The following is a 17,949-nucleotide window of genomic DNA, read 5'->3' as shown; positions in this document are numbered from 1 at the left end:
AAGCAAGAAGTTTGAGTCTAGACTTTCTTTTTAAGTATCTATCTGGCATATTTTCTAACTACTCATTAGTAGTAGGTTAGGAAACCTATCTCAGCCATCATGGGAACCGGTGCATTTGGTTCACCGAGTTGGTCCCTTCTGGGCCAATATTTTGTTCCCTAGGTTTAAATTTAGAATAGAGGTTACAAATAAGCATCTAACTAAGCATTTAGAGAGGTCACTAACAAGTATTTATATTAAGCCTTGTCTTACTATGGAACCCATAAACCAACTCTTTAATACCTAGGGGTGTCTTTGAGGGTTCACATAGGGTTATGTGACACTGCGTATTTTGCAGCATGTGCATTATGTAAGGGTGCATCGAGGTGGATGTGTGTGGGCTTGTGTTTGGCATGTGGGCACCTATCACACGTTCGTTGGGTTAATAGTGTAGTAGCAATTGGCTAAGATACAGTAGAGTTGTGTACTCACTTTATCTCTTTTCTACACTGCAGAGCGGGGCCTCATGCTCCCGAGCGGGTGCCGGGTGAGGTGAGGCCTTCACCCACATAAAGCTGGGTGAGTATCACCGGGAGGAAATGCCTCCTAGTGATTGAGCTAGTATGCTCGAGTTTATATATGCAGAATGTAAAATTAATTCATGCTTGTGTTGTCCTATGCGCATACCCTGCATTCAGGCAGCTGTGTGTCTGTTATTTAATGTTGTTGTGCAACAACGAAAATTCTTTTCTGTTTTGATAGGAAGAAGATATATTTTTCCTCCGCCAGTGGACGTTTAAGCGTTTCAGTTCCTGGTAGATATGTATTTGTTCTGTCTACTAGGAAACTTATTTAAAGTGTTAATCACTAAACATCACTTGTGGTTACAGTGGCAGTAGCGAATATAAACCTGAGGTCCTGAAGAAAGCTGGGGAATTGCCCCGTAAGCAGAAACATGTCGACCGATTCTCACAAACGCCATAGGGTAGTACAATTTTCTTACCCGGCGTTGTTTTTAACTATTGACACACTGACTCCAGTATGCACCTTCTCTCTGGGGCAGCGTAGCCATTTTTAATTCACCACAATATCTTAGAGCACTGCACTTTACTCAGTCCACTTCATGACAAACTATCATGGCTGGATCATTGACATTCGTTTCCACTACAGCACTATATGGCTGAGTGTGGGAATGACTGATCAATAAGCCCCACATGACGTAAAATCCACCGACAGGGTGGTCTGATGGGACTTTATCCTAGCCTTGTGTGTCTAACAACTTCCAACAACATTCATACACATGCGCATCTTACTGTTTCAGAGTTAGTGTCATAGTGACACACCATCCCAAGACCTGGTCTGCTCTTGTTGTTGTTTCGAAACTAGGAGACAGCCATCAAGCATGTAAAGGTCTCCAGGCTTTTACAAGATTTGGCAGGTGAGGGAAGGGTTCTGAAATGTGACTTTCCGTCTAATCATGAAGATGCATCAAGAAGCTCACACAAGAAGAATTGCAGAGATCCCAAACGCAATCAGATAATAAAGTGTTTTAGATGTAAGGCAGCTACATGGTCTACAGCACACACATTTACCAAACATCATTATGTGGATTTTTTAGCACTTTAACAAGCTAATTTAGGACAAGCAGTGCTAAAAACACCTTATCAAACTACAGCAACACCCACTTGTTAGCCACCACTTTGGGTTAATACTGCTATACAATCTATGAAAAGCATGTATATATAGAGCACAAATGCCTCGAACAGATGATGTTACTTACCCTGTAAGCATCTGTTCTTGGCATGTAGATTCACTTGAACCCTCCCTCCTCCCCACACTATCACCGAAAGAAGGAGTCACCTTACCTTGTGACTAGGAAAGACTTCTTCAAAGAAAAAAACCTCTGGACCCAACACTAGATGGCAGGAGTATGCGAAGCATGTGTATCTACAGCACACATGCATGAACATATTGCTGCATACAGGGATGACGCATATAAACTGTGACACAATGGCCTTACCAAGCTGTTTCCTTGCTCTTCAAGCAGAAAGAAATTATTGTTGTATGTGCGCAGAAGACCCACTGCTGTGATACTAAAAAATAGGACTGAGTTATCCTGGGTCAACCAAAAGTTCAAGTTGAAAACCATTTTCAGAATAAAGTGCAGGAGAGTGCCATCCCTGGTTAACTACTGTGTGTCACTACTTGCTCAGATAGGGACAGATATTTTATAGACTGTACAGCATCGGGGTCTCCAATGAGTAGCTTATGAGCTACCAGCAACAAGTTCCAGAAAGGAGCCCAACGAAAACCGATTGAGCCCAGTCGAAACCAAGTGAGCCCAACCCTGCATTTAATTCAGAAGTTGTGGAGCTGAGCACCATCACCTCCTGCACATTGCAGAAGGAAGGACCACTAGGCTTGAGGCAGGCTGACTGGCAACCAGCCAGAGAGTGAGTGAGTGAGAAATGAGAAAGAGACAACTCGGGAACTCCGACCCAACATATCCAAATGCTATACAGAAGGAACCAAATCCTCAAACAGTCACATTGTGTGAGTACAGAATAGAAACAGAAAAAAGCGAGTGATAGCGGTATGGAGCAGCTCTAATATGCATCTGCTAGATCAGAGTGCCAAGGTGCCAAGTAGAGATGAAGCATAGACAAGCAACTGTCCACCTTCCTGCAGAAGGATGAGTCTGAGGAATGCCCACATACAGCTATGTGCGTGTATACATTCATTACTTATGTGTGAATAATCAGTGTGGTGAATTCTCCCTGAAAGGCAGTGCCTACACCCCCTGGCAGCAATACGTGGAACTAATAGTGGCATCTAGTGGCCCTCCTGGCATACAAGAGTCACTTCTGGCACAATAGTGGATATTGCTGACATCGTATTGGCCACAAGAGGCATAAAAGTGACCATGGTACACTAATGTTTACCCTTGACATATTTAGGCTATTGTTGGCTTAACTGTGGCTACTGCTGACATAATAGTGCTATCTTTGATGTATTGTGATAATCCTTGACCTGAGCATGTCCACCCCCGACCTAGGCCTTCCACCCAACATAATGATGGCCATTTTTCACATACAGTGGCCATCCCTTTCAATGTGGTGTCAGGTACTGGAATGAAGGCAACCATTAATCACATCCCATAGGAATAACTGCGAGCACTCCTGGCCTAATGTTGGCTATCATACACATACTGTGGTCATCTGTGGCCTAATCATGGCCACCCTAAGCTCTATGATACCCATTTTTATGACTGTGGGCATTCTTACCATTAAGGTGACCTTCGCTTGCATAATGCTGACCTTGATATAATAATATCAAGGTCAGCATTGTGAGTGTACCCTTACAAGTAAGTTTACCCTTACATTAAGTTTACATTGTAAGTGTACCCTTACAAGCAAACACCACAACAAGCGATATTCCACACTGTGAAGACTTCTCTGCTTTCTTCAAGCTAAAGACCGATAACTTAAGAAGTGATCTACTCATTGATGTAAGCCGATACTCCAGCCACATCAGCATGACCACCACTCAACCTAAAAACAACGCATCATGGTCGTCCTTTCACACCTACTCTGAAGAAACAATCCACAAACTGCTCGGCACCTTGAAGCCCTCTAATCACTTCACAGACCCCCTACCTGCCAATGCTGTAAAAGACTTCACCCCCTGCTCCTCCCACTCGGGACTAAAATCATTAACAGCTCCCTTCAGCAAGGACTCATCCCAGACTCCCTCAAGGTGGGGCAAGTCACGCCTATACTCAAGAAACCTACAGCTGACCCGGCTGATCTACACAATTACCGCCCTATCACTAATATCCCCACCCTGGCCAAACTGCTGGAAAAATGCGTACAACTCCAGCTGACAAAACACATTGATCAGTTTGACCTCCTCAACCCTCATCAATCAGGCTTCCGAGCGAAACACAGCACGGAAACGGCTATGACGCACATAATTGATGACGCCCTCCAAATCCTTGATCGCAATGATTCCTGCCTCCTCATCCTTCTTGATCTCTCCTCAGCATTTGATACTGTCAAACATGAGAACCTACTGGAGCTGTTAAATACCAGAATGGGTGTATCTGGGACTGTTCTCAAATGGTTCACTTCCTTCCTACATAACCGGTCTCAGAAGTTCAAGATCAACAACGTGCTGTCCTCAGCTGTACCTGCAACTTTAGGCGTCCCACAAGGATCTTCCCTATCCCCCACATTGTTCAACCTCGTCATGGAACCACTCACCACCGTGCTGCAAGCATCTAATGTACACTTCCATATGTACGCCGATGACACTCAACTGTACCTCAAACTACAATCCCCGGAAGACATCAAACTTCTGAATTCCACACTCAGAAACACACAATCATGGTTGGCCGATAATCACCTCAAACTAAACGCTCTGAAGACTGAGTTCCTTCTGATCTCACCTCCTGCGAAAATCGCCATCACCCAAACCTGGCTCAATCACCTAACTGCCCTCAATGTCCAACCCACTATTGTGGAATCCGCGAAATCCTTAGGCATCACGCTTGACGCCAACCTCAATATGCAGCAGCACATTAGCAAAGCAACTAAAGGAGCTAATTTCCAAATCAACACTCTGAGGAAACCTAAACCCTTCTTCCCAGCTAAGGACTGACAAACTGCTGTACAAGCCCTAGTCATCCCTCGCATAGACTACGGAATCGTGGCCCTCAGCGGACTCCCCCTTTCAACAACCGCTCCCCTAAGAGCCTCCTTGAACACTGCCGCGAGACTCATCACTGGTTCTAGAAAACATTCGCATATATCCCCTGACTTGAGATCCCTGAACTGGCTGCCTGTTGAAGCCAGAATACAGCTGAAAATTGCCTGTATGACACACTCGGCCGTACACCACAAGTCACCCAAGTACCTCACTCAAAAGCTGACTATATCTGGAGGCTCGAGATCCAATAGAAGCACAAAAAATCTCCTCCTGAAACCTCGAAGATTCCGGAAGGAAAAAACATGCAAACGCTCCTTCTCAGGAATGGCACCCAGGATCTGGAATGCACTCCCTCCTGAAACAAGACTTATATCCTCCACTGCATTTTTTAAGAAGGAGGTCAAAGCCATCCTTATGGCCAAGTTCACCTGAACTCTATAATTGCTGGATCAAAGACTTTGCACCGTTTGTGTATTATTGGTTACCTGATCGTTTATTGGTATTATATTGTTACATGTTTGCTATCCTATTTTTGCTACTCACTCACTATCGACTACTATATTGTACCCAATAGTTGGTTTTATCACCCTTCTGTTGCCCCTACCTCTTGTTTATGTAAAGCGCTCCGATATCTGCAAAGATCTTGTTCGCGCTATATAAAACTTTGAATAAATAAATAAATAAATAAATAGCTAACCTTGGTGTACACTGGGCAACTTTGGCATTATGGTGGCCAATCCCAGCATGGACATGTGAGGTAGAATTTGTCTATGTGAGGCAAACGTATATGTGAGTACTTGATGAAAATAACACAGTAATATTTGAGGACCAAATTCATATTTAGCAAAAATAAAAACTGGTATGTTGAAGTGAAAAAGTGTTTCTTACAGAAAAGGTGTTTTTTTTCTGGGAAATTCGGAAGGTTTCCCTAGAATTAAAGACCTGTATTTGATAGATACATTTATGTTTTCAGCTGCGTATACGCTGATGTTGTTCGACAAAAAGCTTGCATGTCCAAAACGCACTTAAAGGGGACACTTAAATGACAACTTATACTAATCTCAGCAGGGCCGGACTGGGAACACAACGCAGCCCCGCCAATTTTACAGGGTCAGACACCCAGGGGACAGTGTGAAGCACTGCTGCTTTTGTTACTGGGGACTGATATTGCAACACTGCTGCAAAACCAGCCCCCAATAACAAAACCGGCCCCCCACCACAGCAAAACCAACCCACACCCTTCCAGCCTCTTGGGGAAACGCCTGATGCCCGCTATGGCAGTCCAGCCCTGGAGCTGGGGAGACTAGCTGGCGATGTTATTCCATTGATGCAAGAGGGCACTTGCTAAAATGACATTTAATTACTCGTGTTATGGCATTTCCTGCTCAGAATGTTTTTTTTTAATACCATGAATGCTTGCAATCATGTGTGGGAAGTCACTATCGGTAATCCTGAAGGAAGGCCATTGCTATAGTAATGTTGTTTGATGTAGTAACGACTGTCCTATTGATTATATTTGTTAGCAGGTGAAGGTATGTTGGTACGAAGTTGTTCATTACAGGAGAATTCATGGCTTGGGCTCATGTCACTCAATGACTGCTTCAGTTTTAATGACGAAGAATACACAGATGCTATGCCCTTTGTGAATGGCCTAGAGTCCAAGTAAAGATACCCTGGAAGAGTCTTGACCGAGCAGTGAAATAGTCTAACCAGATATCTTAGGTGGTGCTTGTGACAGGGATAGATAGGGACAAGAAATAATTTACTGTTGATATGAAAATACCAGGTCAATTCCAGGCATACACAATGGCAATTCAAAAATAAATTGGGATTCCTGTTTGCACATAATATAACGACAGACATTGTAGATGTTTTTGTAACATTGTCTAAAACACAATGGCAAAAACGTATCAACCTTCATAGATTCATATTCTAAATTGCAGGAGTTCTTTTTGAGGTAGAGGAGTTAAAACATTGGATTAGCCTTGACTATGATCGGGTCAGTGTTTTCTGACCCTTGAGCAAACTTCTGTTTTTGCATTGTATTGAAAATAAGTGAGGCCAGCGACCTTGTAGCAAAGATTGGTTAAGATCAACTGTCCCGTTCAGCTAGTGCCGCACTGCCCCTGTGTGGACAGACAACGAAACAGGATGTTTTCACATGTTTCACACTATTTACTTGCTGCCTGCATTTTTAATGGTTAAATATAATTAAATGGTAATGGCATCTGGATTACTATGATACACTTGGGACACACAGGAATTTGCTAACTGGAGATTGGGGCGTTATATATCTCCATCACACGTACATTATGTCTTTGCTTAATCGTTTTGTTTGAAATAATCAAGACTCACTGGTCTTTTTCTTGGGCTCTGTAATAAACTATTTCATGGTATGGCAAGCAATACATTGGTTGAAAGCATCCATTGTGAGGTGGATTAGAAAAGGCAGCCTTCAATCATCTTCTACTCTACCCCTAGCAGCACCTCCATCAACGTTTTTCACTGCATCCGGTGATAAAAGCAATGCTCATGGTTTACCCATAAAAATGAAAACAAAACAAATGATTTCCACTTACTTCATTCTGCAGCTTTTGGTTTAACTTTCTTGAGACCTCCAGCGAGGCAAGGGTTTCAGATTTTTCTTTCAGAAGGTCCTCTTTCTCCCTGGACACCAGTTCCGCCAACTGCATGGCATCTTCTGCTGTCTTAAAAGCCTAAATGGAAAACAAGGCTTCAAAATGCGTCCATTCGTCATATTACATATTAGCAGCATGTCAAGTGTTGTGCTGGTTCCCATAATCAGATTGTGTGTCTTACTGACTTTGTTCGAGCAACTTCGACAAAGTGAAGCAGCTCAGTGTATGCAGAGATCTCCACACTAGGAAATACCCCATTTCTGCTTTAAAAAGAAACAGCTGTTTTGCGTGTGACATCAACTCAGAATCCGCAGAATGAATATACAACACAAAAACACAGTGCCCAAATACCCCTAAGGGTGACAGAGTTGCGCTTTATAAATGCTGATTGATTGTATGAAATTGTGCAGAAGTTAGAAATAAGGCGCATTAATTATGCCCTTTCAATGCTGTCACTTGGTACTTTTCTTGAAAAATCTTTGCCCATGTTGCCTGGGAATAGAACAATTAAAACTGCAAGAAACACCTGTAAAAAGCAGACATTTTAGAAAAACAATCATCACATTTTAAAAAGACAGTGAATGGCCTACAACAGACTTGACCCGAGGACAAAGACATTTTGAACATTCATTCTGATTAGGTGCAAAAGAGAATTATATAGAGTTAAAATGCAACAAAAACGTGGTGTAAACAAATATTCAGTGGGAATAAAATGGAAGCAAACTTTGCAAAGACGGTATTGCCACATAGCCAGTACAATGTGCACAACCAGGGTGCTCTGTGTATTAATATCACATTTAGAAATTAATGTAAAAAATTATTGTGTAACCTCAAAAGTGTAATGTGTTGCCCTGATAACAAAGTCAGTGAGGTAGTACCTAAATTCTCTGTTCATATCAGGACATGTACTCAGACGATACTAGCTACGCGCTACGCACCCCCACCCTCTTTTCGCCAGGAGTTGTACCGTGTGGTTGTTGCACTGCCCTACTAATACAGGAGCACAGCATGTGAACTGCTGGTGACTGAAAGGGGACACCAAAGATCACAGTGAGATGGTCAAGATATGTAGTTGGTCACAGATGTAACAGGCTCTACTCGATTAGCATTTTTTGCCTTCAGATTGCCTCAAGACATTTTCCAGAAAACGAAAGGTGGACAAGGCCCGAGTCAAGCAAATAGAATTTTTTGTTCACGGTAATTATTGTCTTTTGAACTGATAGAGACAAGTCTTACCATAAATATGTGCACCCTGCTAACCTTTGGGAAATGGGTGACCTGTATGAAGAAATACATAAGAAGACACCTACACTATAGTCAAAAAGTGGTGCTGTGTGAAAAGAAAAGGATCTTTGAATAGGCAGCCAGCGAATTTTTTTTACTGACCATGCTGCACAGAAGTGTTAGGAAAAACAGAGATCATGTAAAAAGAAAAGGATCTTTGACAAGGCAGCCTGCACATTTTTTTACTGACCATGCTGCCCAGGAGTGTTAGGAAAAACAGAGATCAGGGGGAACTTCACCATTATGTTAGGCAACAATAGAGGTAAAATATTCATTCGACATCCTGAGAACAAAGTAAGGGACGTACAATACATAAATAAAACTACTCAAAGAAACAGATTAAGGCCAAGAAAAACAAATTGTTCTACTAGTAACATACTCAATGTTGCAACTTCTCAACAGAGATAAAAGAGTAACTGCCTGACGTTACCGGAGACAAAATCATTTGATTGAGGTGCTCACCCTTAAAGTGCTAACATGTCATTGGAAGTAGTCATTTCAGACATCGCCATCAAAATAAAAGCGGATACACAACCAGAGGGGCAGTGCTAAGGTTCCAGCTCAGAAGGAATTATTCGGTGAAGGTTTGCCTGGCCATCAAGTAAACACTTCACTTATCTTTGTTTAAACTTCATATACGACAATTAGATGGCAAGTCAAGCTTAAAGTGAGGTTAGAACCAAACATATATATCATTACTCAATAAGGTATCCAATTTTCCATGTCAGTGGGCCAGCTTGGTATTTGGCAAATTCATTTTTGGAAACTGGAGTTCCTTCCGTCAAACAGTTATGTATCCTAGACAATGTGTCTCCTTTTAACTAATACAGCAAAAAAAGAAAGGAACATAACTGCTCTCTGCAGTAAGATGCATATTGCCAAAGAAATATAGCAACACAGACACTATATGGGCTAAATGAGAAAAGCAAAGCAAAAGCAGCCCCTTCAAATCTAGTCCAGCATGCAGGTTGGTTAATCAAAATCGTTTTAGACAAATGGACCTCGAATGAGCTCAAAGATGGATGGACATACAGCGTACCAGAGTCACAACTATTCAGAAAGATTAAGTTAAGCTAAAGGTACTGACAATTAAAAGATTTCAGACTTATACAGAGACAAGTTTGACAGTCGTATGCGAAGCATCCTGGCAAGGTCTAAGAATATTCTTCTCTTTGATGATAGGGTTGTTTGAAATTCACATCCAGCTAAATGAAGGGGGGAGTGTCAATCAGCAAAAGCTTAGGTAAACACCTAGGTACAAATGTTAGCAAAAGTACCTGCTGAGTTCAACACAAACTAGATAAGGTGGGTGGTCCTTCTAAAAATATGGGAGGCATTCTGGAAAACCTACATGGTTGTCTACAGTAGGATAGTAGTATTTTGATTTCTGTTACAGAACACATCTGGAGTGAAATCTCTTTTTGTCTCTGAAATGTACACCATGTAGAACACAAGATGCCATATTAATATGGGCTGATGCCAACAGTAAGGTGCTCACTGACAGTAAATGGATGATTCTAGTAAAACTGTATTTTCACAATTCCGGCAAAGGCACTGGTCAATCTTTGCCATCCTATCGATGGAAAACATAATTTAGCAAAAGCTTTCAAATGAAGACTGTACAACCAAAAAATCAGACAACAAATCACACATTCTTCTTAAAGTCTAAAATGAAAAAGCAGTGGTGGAATCTAAGAACAATGTTTAAAAAGAGAAAACAAAACCTAAACAAACCTAAACAATGAAAAACATCTACTGATCCACTCAAGTTAATAAAGCACCTGGAGTTTTTTGTTCTTAGAGAATTTACATCCGACACCAGTAGAAACAAAATGTTTTAATCACAAACCTTTGCTCAACCTACAAAAAGAACTCAGTGATACGTTTGAAATCAACTACTAAATTTTAAGTCATGATAACAAAGCATGCCAGCATTCTTTGTCTTTAAAACAGTTACAAAAAAGAACTGGTCTTGCAAAAATGAAGGTTTTTATAAACGATTTAAGAACTGAGGTATGTACAGGACAAGACGAAAAAAGAACATTTACCGAAGTATTTTTGCTTGTAGTTAAACATAAAAGGGGGGGGGGACAACAGTACATAGAAGAATACTATTATGGGACTGTAACAAGTAACTTATTTCAGAATAGCACAAAGGAAAAAAAAATGCTTGTTTTGAGACAGAGCCTCTGAGCAGATATATGCTTTGGCACATCAGGCCAGGTGCGATCCCGCAGAGAATGTTTGGAGGCTCTTGGTTCTACTACTAGAAAAGAGAGACTCTGCTTTTCATGGAGGTTGACATAAATGGTCCTAACCATATGGAAGGAATGAATAGGTTTAGCCAGTAACAGATTAACTTGTTCTTTTATGAGTACATGTTTCCTGAGTTCTTCTCATGATAGAGAATTTAGGTAGCAGAGGTTTGCAAATTCAATAGATATTAACAGTTACAATTTACAATAAATTAACAGTTTAAGACTATACTTCAATCGAAAATGCTTTGCAAAGTGCTTGCTTCCAATTATTTCAAAGACAGGGTCTCGATATACCAATGATTAAAAATATAACCAACACTAAAAGTGAACAGAAAATGTGTTAGTGTCAACGTCATTCCAATGCATAACTTAGTAGCTGAGAAATTGAAAAGCACTACAAAGGGCTAATTGTGCAAATTAAAGTGCAGGTACCAAAATTATGTGGAAGTTAGTGTTCAGTGTTAGTAACTAAACTTGGTTCACTTAAAATTTTCAATACCTCAATCCTTTTGGTTGATGTAGAGGTTTGAAGAGCCTCAAGTTCTTTCAAGTTCAACGTAAGTTCTTCCTTTTCTTTCCGTAATCCCTGATGCACTTTCTGCAACTCAAACAGTTCTGCTGAGATTTCATTTCGGTTTCTAGTAACAAGATTTACGTCTATTAAGAGCTTAGCATTATTTTCTGAAAGCACTGACTTTTCAACCCGAATCTCTTCATTTTCACGCACTAAATCCTCCCTAGCAGTGAGTAAATCTTCTTTTTCTTTAAGTAAAATATTTCTCTCTTCTGCAGTCACCTCATGTTTTCTACGGAGATCCTCAAGGATCTTGGATAGAGAATAGTGACTATCCTGAAGTTCTGAATTCAATTGGATCAATGAAGCAGTCTCGCATTTCGTTTCCTCAATACTGGATGTTAGGACACTGTTTTCACCCAATATTATCTGCTTTTCTTTGACTATGTTTTCCAGCTCACATTCTTGTTTTTCTTTTTCCAATAACAGTGTTTTTCTTTCTGTAAGTAGGTTTTGATTTTGTTCTGTTAGTTCTTTAATTTGTTCTTCAAGTTCTTTAGCTTGTGCTGCCAGCTGTTCCTTTTCTTTAACTGCAAGATCAAATAGATTTTGGAGGTCTGTGTACTTCTGCAACAGACTACTATGTTCGCTTTGAAGACCTTGTGTTTGTTTAACAAGATTTTGCTGCAAGGTTTGAAAATGGTCATTTAGATTTATATACTTTTCTTGTAAATTGACATAGTCTTTGGTCATTAGTTCTTTTTCGGAACAGTATTTCAATGAATCACTAATCAATGTTTCATTTTCTCTTAATAAAGTACTATGTTCTAACTCTAAAGATGCTTTGGCACTTTGAATATCACCTAGAAGGACAGAAAGACTCTGCTTGGAAGCAAGCAATCTGTCATGTTCTTTAGTGGTCTCTTCTAGTTCACAAGTTAGGTCTTGAATATTCTTTAAAAGCTCATCCTTCTCCTGAGCCAAGACTGACTTTGTTGAGATTTCCTGCAAGTTTTGTGCTTTAAGATCATTTATTTCATTTAAAAGAAAATCTTTATCAGCAATGAGCTCAGCACATTTTGCTTCAAAATGTTCCTTCTCTTTGAAGACAGCTTCACATTCCTTTTCTAGATCTGATAACTTCCGACTTGCTATTTTTTTCAATTCTATGAGAGAATTTATTTCATCCTTTAATATGTTCTGAGCAAGGGCTGCCTCTTCAAAAGACAGTTGAAGTTTTTCTGTAATATTTTTATTTTCTTTGAGAAGATCTTCTTTTTCAACCAAAAGCTTTCGCTCAGACGAGAGAAGTATTTCTTTCTCCTCGACCAGCTGAACCCGTTCAAGATCTGTTAGTGTTCTACTTGCCTTAATTTCTTCAAGAAGTTGAGAAAGACTATTCTTAGAAGTTTGAAGCTCCACATTATCCTGTATGGACCGTTCAAGTTTATTCTTAATAGCATCAAATTCTGAATGTAAAGCACAGTTTTTTATATTTAATGCTTGTATCTCATTTTGAGATGTTTCTAGTTCATCTTTTAAATCTGCCTGTTTCAAAAACATTTCATTCTCTAGGTCCACATGTTTTTGTAGCAGGTCATCTCTTTCACCTCTTAGAGCTGCAGCTTTACTGTCAAGCTCAAGGTGCTTTTCAAGCAGGGCTTTTTTCTCTTCTGTAAGAGCAGCTATTTCATTGACAAGTTTGTTTTGGTTATTTGCTAATTCCTCAGAAGAAGAGGTCAGCATTTGAATAATTTCATCTTTTTCTTTAGCTAGGGTATGTTTTTCATCAGCAATCTTTGCCTGATAAACCAGTAGTTCCTGCTTCTCCTTTTGGTATTTTGCACATTCAGCAGCCAAAGCACTATTACTATTTTGAATTTCTTCTGAGCTTGCATTCAAAGTTGTCAGGGAAGTTTGTAAGTCTTCATTCTCCCAGTTAACTTTTAACAGTTCTTGTTTTGTATTTTCGATTTCAAGGAGCAGTTTTTCTTTCTCAGCAATTAATGCCTCTTTATCGATCTTTACTTGTTGTATTTCATTGTCAGAGACGAGTTTTGATTTTAAAATGTTCTCATTCTGTGAAATGAGTTCCTCATTGATCGACTGCAGCTGAGTCTTTTCTTGGTGTAACAAAGTAATCTGTGATTCCACCTCTGTAATTTTTGACAACATTGAATCTTTTTCTAATTTTAAAGCATGTCCCTCTTCTGCCAAAAGTTCTTTCTCAGATTTCAAACCCCTCATCTCTTCTGATATTAGCTCAATCTCTTTTGTGGCTGATGCTAACACACAGGTTAAAGACTAAAGAAAAGTTGGGAAGAATGGAACAAAATGAAGTCAAGCAGGCAAATGAAATAGTGTGGATTAAGCATAAGTGTGCTAAAGCTTTTAAATAAAACATGTATATATTGACACACAAGTTTATGACTATTCAAAACTCAACCAAATGTAATGAGTAATCTACTATTACAAACAAATAGATGTAAAATCATATTTATGAATATTTTCAATAATTAAAATATTGCACATGGTCTTTTAGCTTGCTTCAAGACAAAGATCCATTGTATACCTGATCCCTTAGGTAAATTATTGTATTTTTCATTACCAAAAATTAAATTGGTGCACATAATGGAAATCGCAGGACAGCCAAATGTAAACCCAAATTTTTATATGGTCTCTTCTGTAGTTCTGTAAAGAAACCACTGTCTCTCCACCCTCTTCAATCCACTCCTGAACGAGGATAACCTGTTTATTAAACCTCTGAAGATGTAATTGACATTAGTTATGGGAAAGGAGAATTAACACAACAGTGTTTTTTCCTTAACTGGAATCTTACGCTTCACTCTTACTCAGACACTCACCTGGTGCCAGCCACACAAACTCCCTGGTAGGTCACCATTGCACATCATACATAGATGTACCACCATTAGTATACCTGCCCATTCGACAGGCCAACATGTATACCTGCCCATTCGACAGGCCAACATTCTTGAGCTGGTAAAGTGCAAATCCTGATGATTGACCAGGCACCAATATATTTCGGTCTCGCTGATCATCTGGGATCTTCAACCAGTTTTCCCCAATTAGCAAAAAAGCTCTTTGAGTATTCTGCTGTCTTGTAGACTAGTTTCACTGTTATGAAGTGGGCCCTTAATGGGGTGAAAGTTTCTTCTACATGCTGTCCCAATTTTTCAAGCGAGACTCATCTTCCTTGAATTCCTGTAATTTCACTTCTGACACCAAATGAAAATTGCACCAAACTCATTGCCAACACAACTACAAAGGAAGAAAAGGTGCACAATCCAAGGAGGGAGTAAACGCTTCTGCCTTTAAATGTTTCTTTGTGACTGCTAGAAAAACTGAGATATAAACAGAAGAGTGGCGATAATGGGCTTCAAGCCTCCTTATGAGGCCCCTCAGCAGGAAATGTTTACTAAACAAAACCTACTTTCCATCCACAATTTCCACTGTGAAATACACCCCATAACTTGGACAAGGCAAATATGTGCAGCTTTCTACTCTTTCAATCCTAAGCGTGTGAAATACCTCATTTATGAAAATATTTGTCATAGTGCATAATTTCAGTGTGTCAATTTATACAAGGAACATACTGCATAAAATTGAAGCTAAATATTAAGCATAAGTCAAAGGCATAAGAATTTTCAGCAGGCAACATAAAAGTAAGAAACTAAATTATTTTAAGTAGATGTGAAATATGTTCTTATCAAGCAAAACTCCTTTGCAATAGAACAGCAGGAAGAGCTGATGTTCCTGTCTTTTTCGTAGGTCAGTACTGCTGAATACACTTTATTTCCATTAAAGAATTATTTATTTGATTTTAAAAGTTTTATAGAGCGCCAACATGACCCCTGGGGGTATCAGAGCGCTTTACAATTTAGCGATCATGAAAGGTACAGGAAGTAGTAACAATTAGCCAACAAACCAAAATACAATCATAACAGTCAAATAGTAAACAAGGGTGAGGAAAGCGTGTCCTAGAGTGCTTGGGATGCGGGGGTTACGTGGCAGAAATTTGTTTATAAGTAGCACTTTACTTCCTTTTGAAAGATCTTGTTGAGGAATTCAGTCTGATGCCACGGGGCAGGGAATATCAAATTCTTGTGGCGATACCCGAGAAAGCTTGATTGTAAGTTTTCTTTTCATGGAATTTCTGTGGCTTCATCAGTAAGGTGCTGGCACTTCTAGAGGATCTAGAGCCACCACAGAGCTCAAGTTTTTGTGCATGGTATATTGGGGTGTTGAAGTGTAAGGCTTTATGGGTCATGCAGGCAACTGTTTGCTGCATCCTTGCTTCATATGGGAGCCAGTTTAGGAATTTCAGCTCAGGCGTGATATGGGTGTTTCTTTTAGAACCTATGATGAGCCTTGCACGAGAGTTAAGAGAAGCTTTAGTAGAGCCATGTTAGATCTAGGCAGGCCACAGAGGGTTGAACTACACACCAGTTGTACATTTGAAAGGATAATAACCTGCCTGAGTATACAACTGACCCATATACGTGTGTAACAGAAACTCAAAAGCAAACATCTTTATTACATTTTTTGCATTTAGTTTGGATACAAATAGAAACATCACATATGACACTTTGCCTTTGGAGAAAGAGCACACTTTCCACATGTTCTATAATGCAAAACCTATTTTCATGCCACAAATTTTCATGATCCTCTGATTTAATCTTTTGTCTGCGGATATCAAAAAAACTATTTATAGAGAAGCTATATTTTGAAAAACCCTCTAGCCTTCATTGAAGCCTTCAGGCATTGCTAGCCCCAATGTGTATTTTTACTTCAAAACATTTTCACCCAGAAAATTCTGTTAGTGCATCAAAACACTAACCATTGATTGCATTCCCTCTCTCATGTGGATCCAGAAAGACCAGAGTGGGTCATCTTCATTACTATGCCTCATATAAAAGTTACAACACTGATTAGCACTCGACCCACAAATGACTACTTTAGAAGTTGTACCACGGATCATTTTAGCATCAAAATATACAATTTGCAATGAAATTTGCACTGGTTAATATTAAGACACTTCAGAAAAAAATGTTATTCATCTCTTTCTGACTTAACATTTTCAATTGTCAAATTAAGAGACAAATTGTCTGTATTAGATATGTTGTATGACTTATAAATCAAGAAATACTAACTAAAAGTGCATAATAAAATAAACAGATGAAACAAGAGCCTACAAGTAACTGGTGCATCTTTCCTAAAGTAAATGTTACTTACCTTTGGTAACAAATCTTTCTGGAGGATAAATCATCTAGCTGCAGATTCCTCACCTTTTGAACCTTCTCCAGGCTTTAGACTGGATCTGAAAAGTTGAAACAGCCTTCCTGCACCACTATGCGACACCTTAACTTTGGGAACCACCCCAGATATAATATCATAAAGCCATTCATGGCACCATCCAGGCGCACCAATAAGTAATTTGTTCTTCTGAGGGGTATTTTTACCTGCAAATTCCTCATCCCTTAAATAAATACCCAAACAGCACCATCCAGGCGATTGGTATGAGAAGATGGTCAAACCAAGAACTGCAACACTGTATGACAAAATGGCCTTCTCTGCAGAATTTGGAGTCAAGCCAGTAACGCCTTTAGAAAGCTAGGAACAAGCCTTAAGCTGAAGCATAGCAAATGTCCAACATTTGAAAGCATCGAGACAGCACTGGAGAGGTAGCCTTAGTGGTGGAACAGACCGTGACGATTTTGAATGCTTCTTTTGGGCAATGGCATAACAGATCTTGCTGCACAGGATAATCAAGTGGGAAATGTTTCACTATATCAAAACTGAAAGCCTAAGAGAATCCAGACAGTGTCACCTTTCCTCCTTCTTTGTGGGATGCAGACGCAGGTAGAAGATGGGCAGGGTGATCAACTGACATTCAGGAAGAAGAAAGCCTTCAATAGCAGAAACAGGTAATGAAACAATTAAGTGAAGAGACTATCGGTAGACAATGCGTGAAACTCACAGACACACAGAGTCTAGGCAATGGTGATCAGAAAGACAGTTTTCATAGTGAGCAAACTCAAAATGCAACTATGAATGGGGTCAGAAGGGTGAATATATATTGTCAGTAAGCACCACAATAAGTTCTCACTGTGGTATCAAGAAACAAATAGATCAATCATATCAGAAATCTTCTAATAGGAGACTTAAAAGCAAAAGGTGACCGGGCAGCCAAAGAAAGGCAGAAATAGTTGACAAATATTCTTTTTAAAAAAGCTCAGATTGCCCTACTCAACCTCAGACATGAGCGGAGGCGCTGGAGGTTTAGATGTAGCATGTGCGCCTGCCCCTGCAAGAGGAATGGAATAGAAGAGCACAGAGACAGGCAAAGCAGATCTGAGGAACCCAACCATTATGACCAGTTTGGCACAGCCAAGATCATCTGTGTATAATCCTGACGTAGCTTCCTTAAATGGTTAGGTGTAAATGCATAGTGGAGATGGAAGTACCAGCTCAGACAGAATACATCTCCTAGAGCTACCTGCAGTGGGAACTGTAGCACACAGTCCTGTGAGAAACGAGTTTTCTTGAG

General features: G+C 39.9%; 1 protein-coding gene across 13 annotated transcripts in view; it reads right to left on the bottom strand.

Annotated features, from left to right (window-relative positions):
- Positions 1 to 17,949, bottom strand: part of CLIP1 (CAP-Gly domain containing linker protein 1) — an 804,228-nt gene that overhangs the window by 305,612 nt on the left and 480,667 nt on the right. For 8 of the 13 annotated variants that reach the window (XM_086942953.1, XM_086942958.1, XM_086942955.1 and 5 more), the window contains 2 exons: positions 11,367 to 13,685; positions 7,266 to 7,403 (listed from right to left, as the gene is read on the bottom strand). In XM_086942953.1, the coding sequence (XP_086799079.1) occupies positions 7,266 to 7,403; positions 11,367 to 13,685 (2,457 nt within the window). The remainder of the gene's footprint in view (positions 1 to 7,265; positions 7,404 to 11,366; positions 13,686 to 17,949) is intronic. The other 5 variants (XM_086942960.1, XM_086942961.1, XM_086942963.1 and 2 more) reach the window with 1 other exon arrangement.

The sequence above is a fragment of the Lissotriton vulgaris genome, chromosome 11, assembly GCF_964263255.1.
Source record: "Lissotriton vulgaris chromosome 11, aLisVul1.2, whole genome shotgun sequence".
In the NCBI taxonomy this organism is placed as follows: domain Eukaryota; kingdom Metazoa; phylum Chordata; class Amphibia; order Caudata; family Salamandridae; genus Lissotriton; species Lissotriton vulgaris.
The sequence above is the reverse complement of the archived record's forward strand: the minus strand, read 5'-3'. Positions and strand labels throughout refer to the sequence as shown.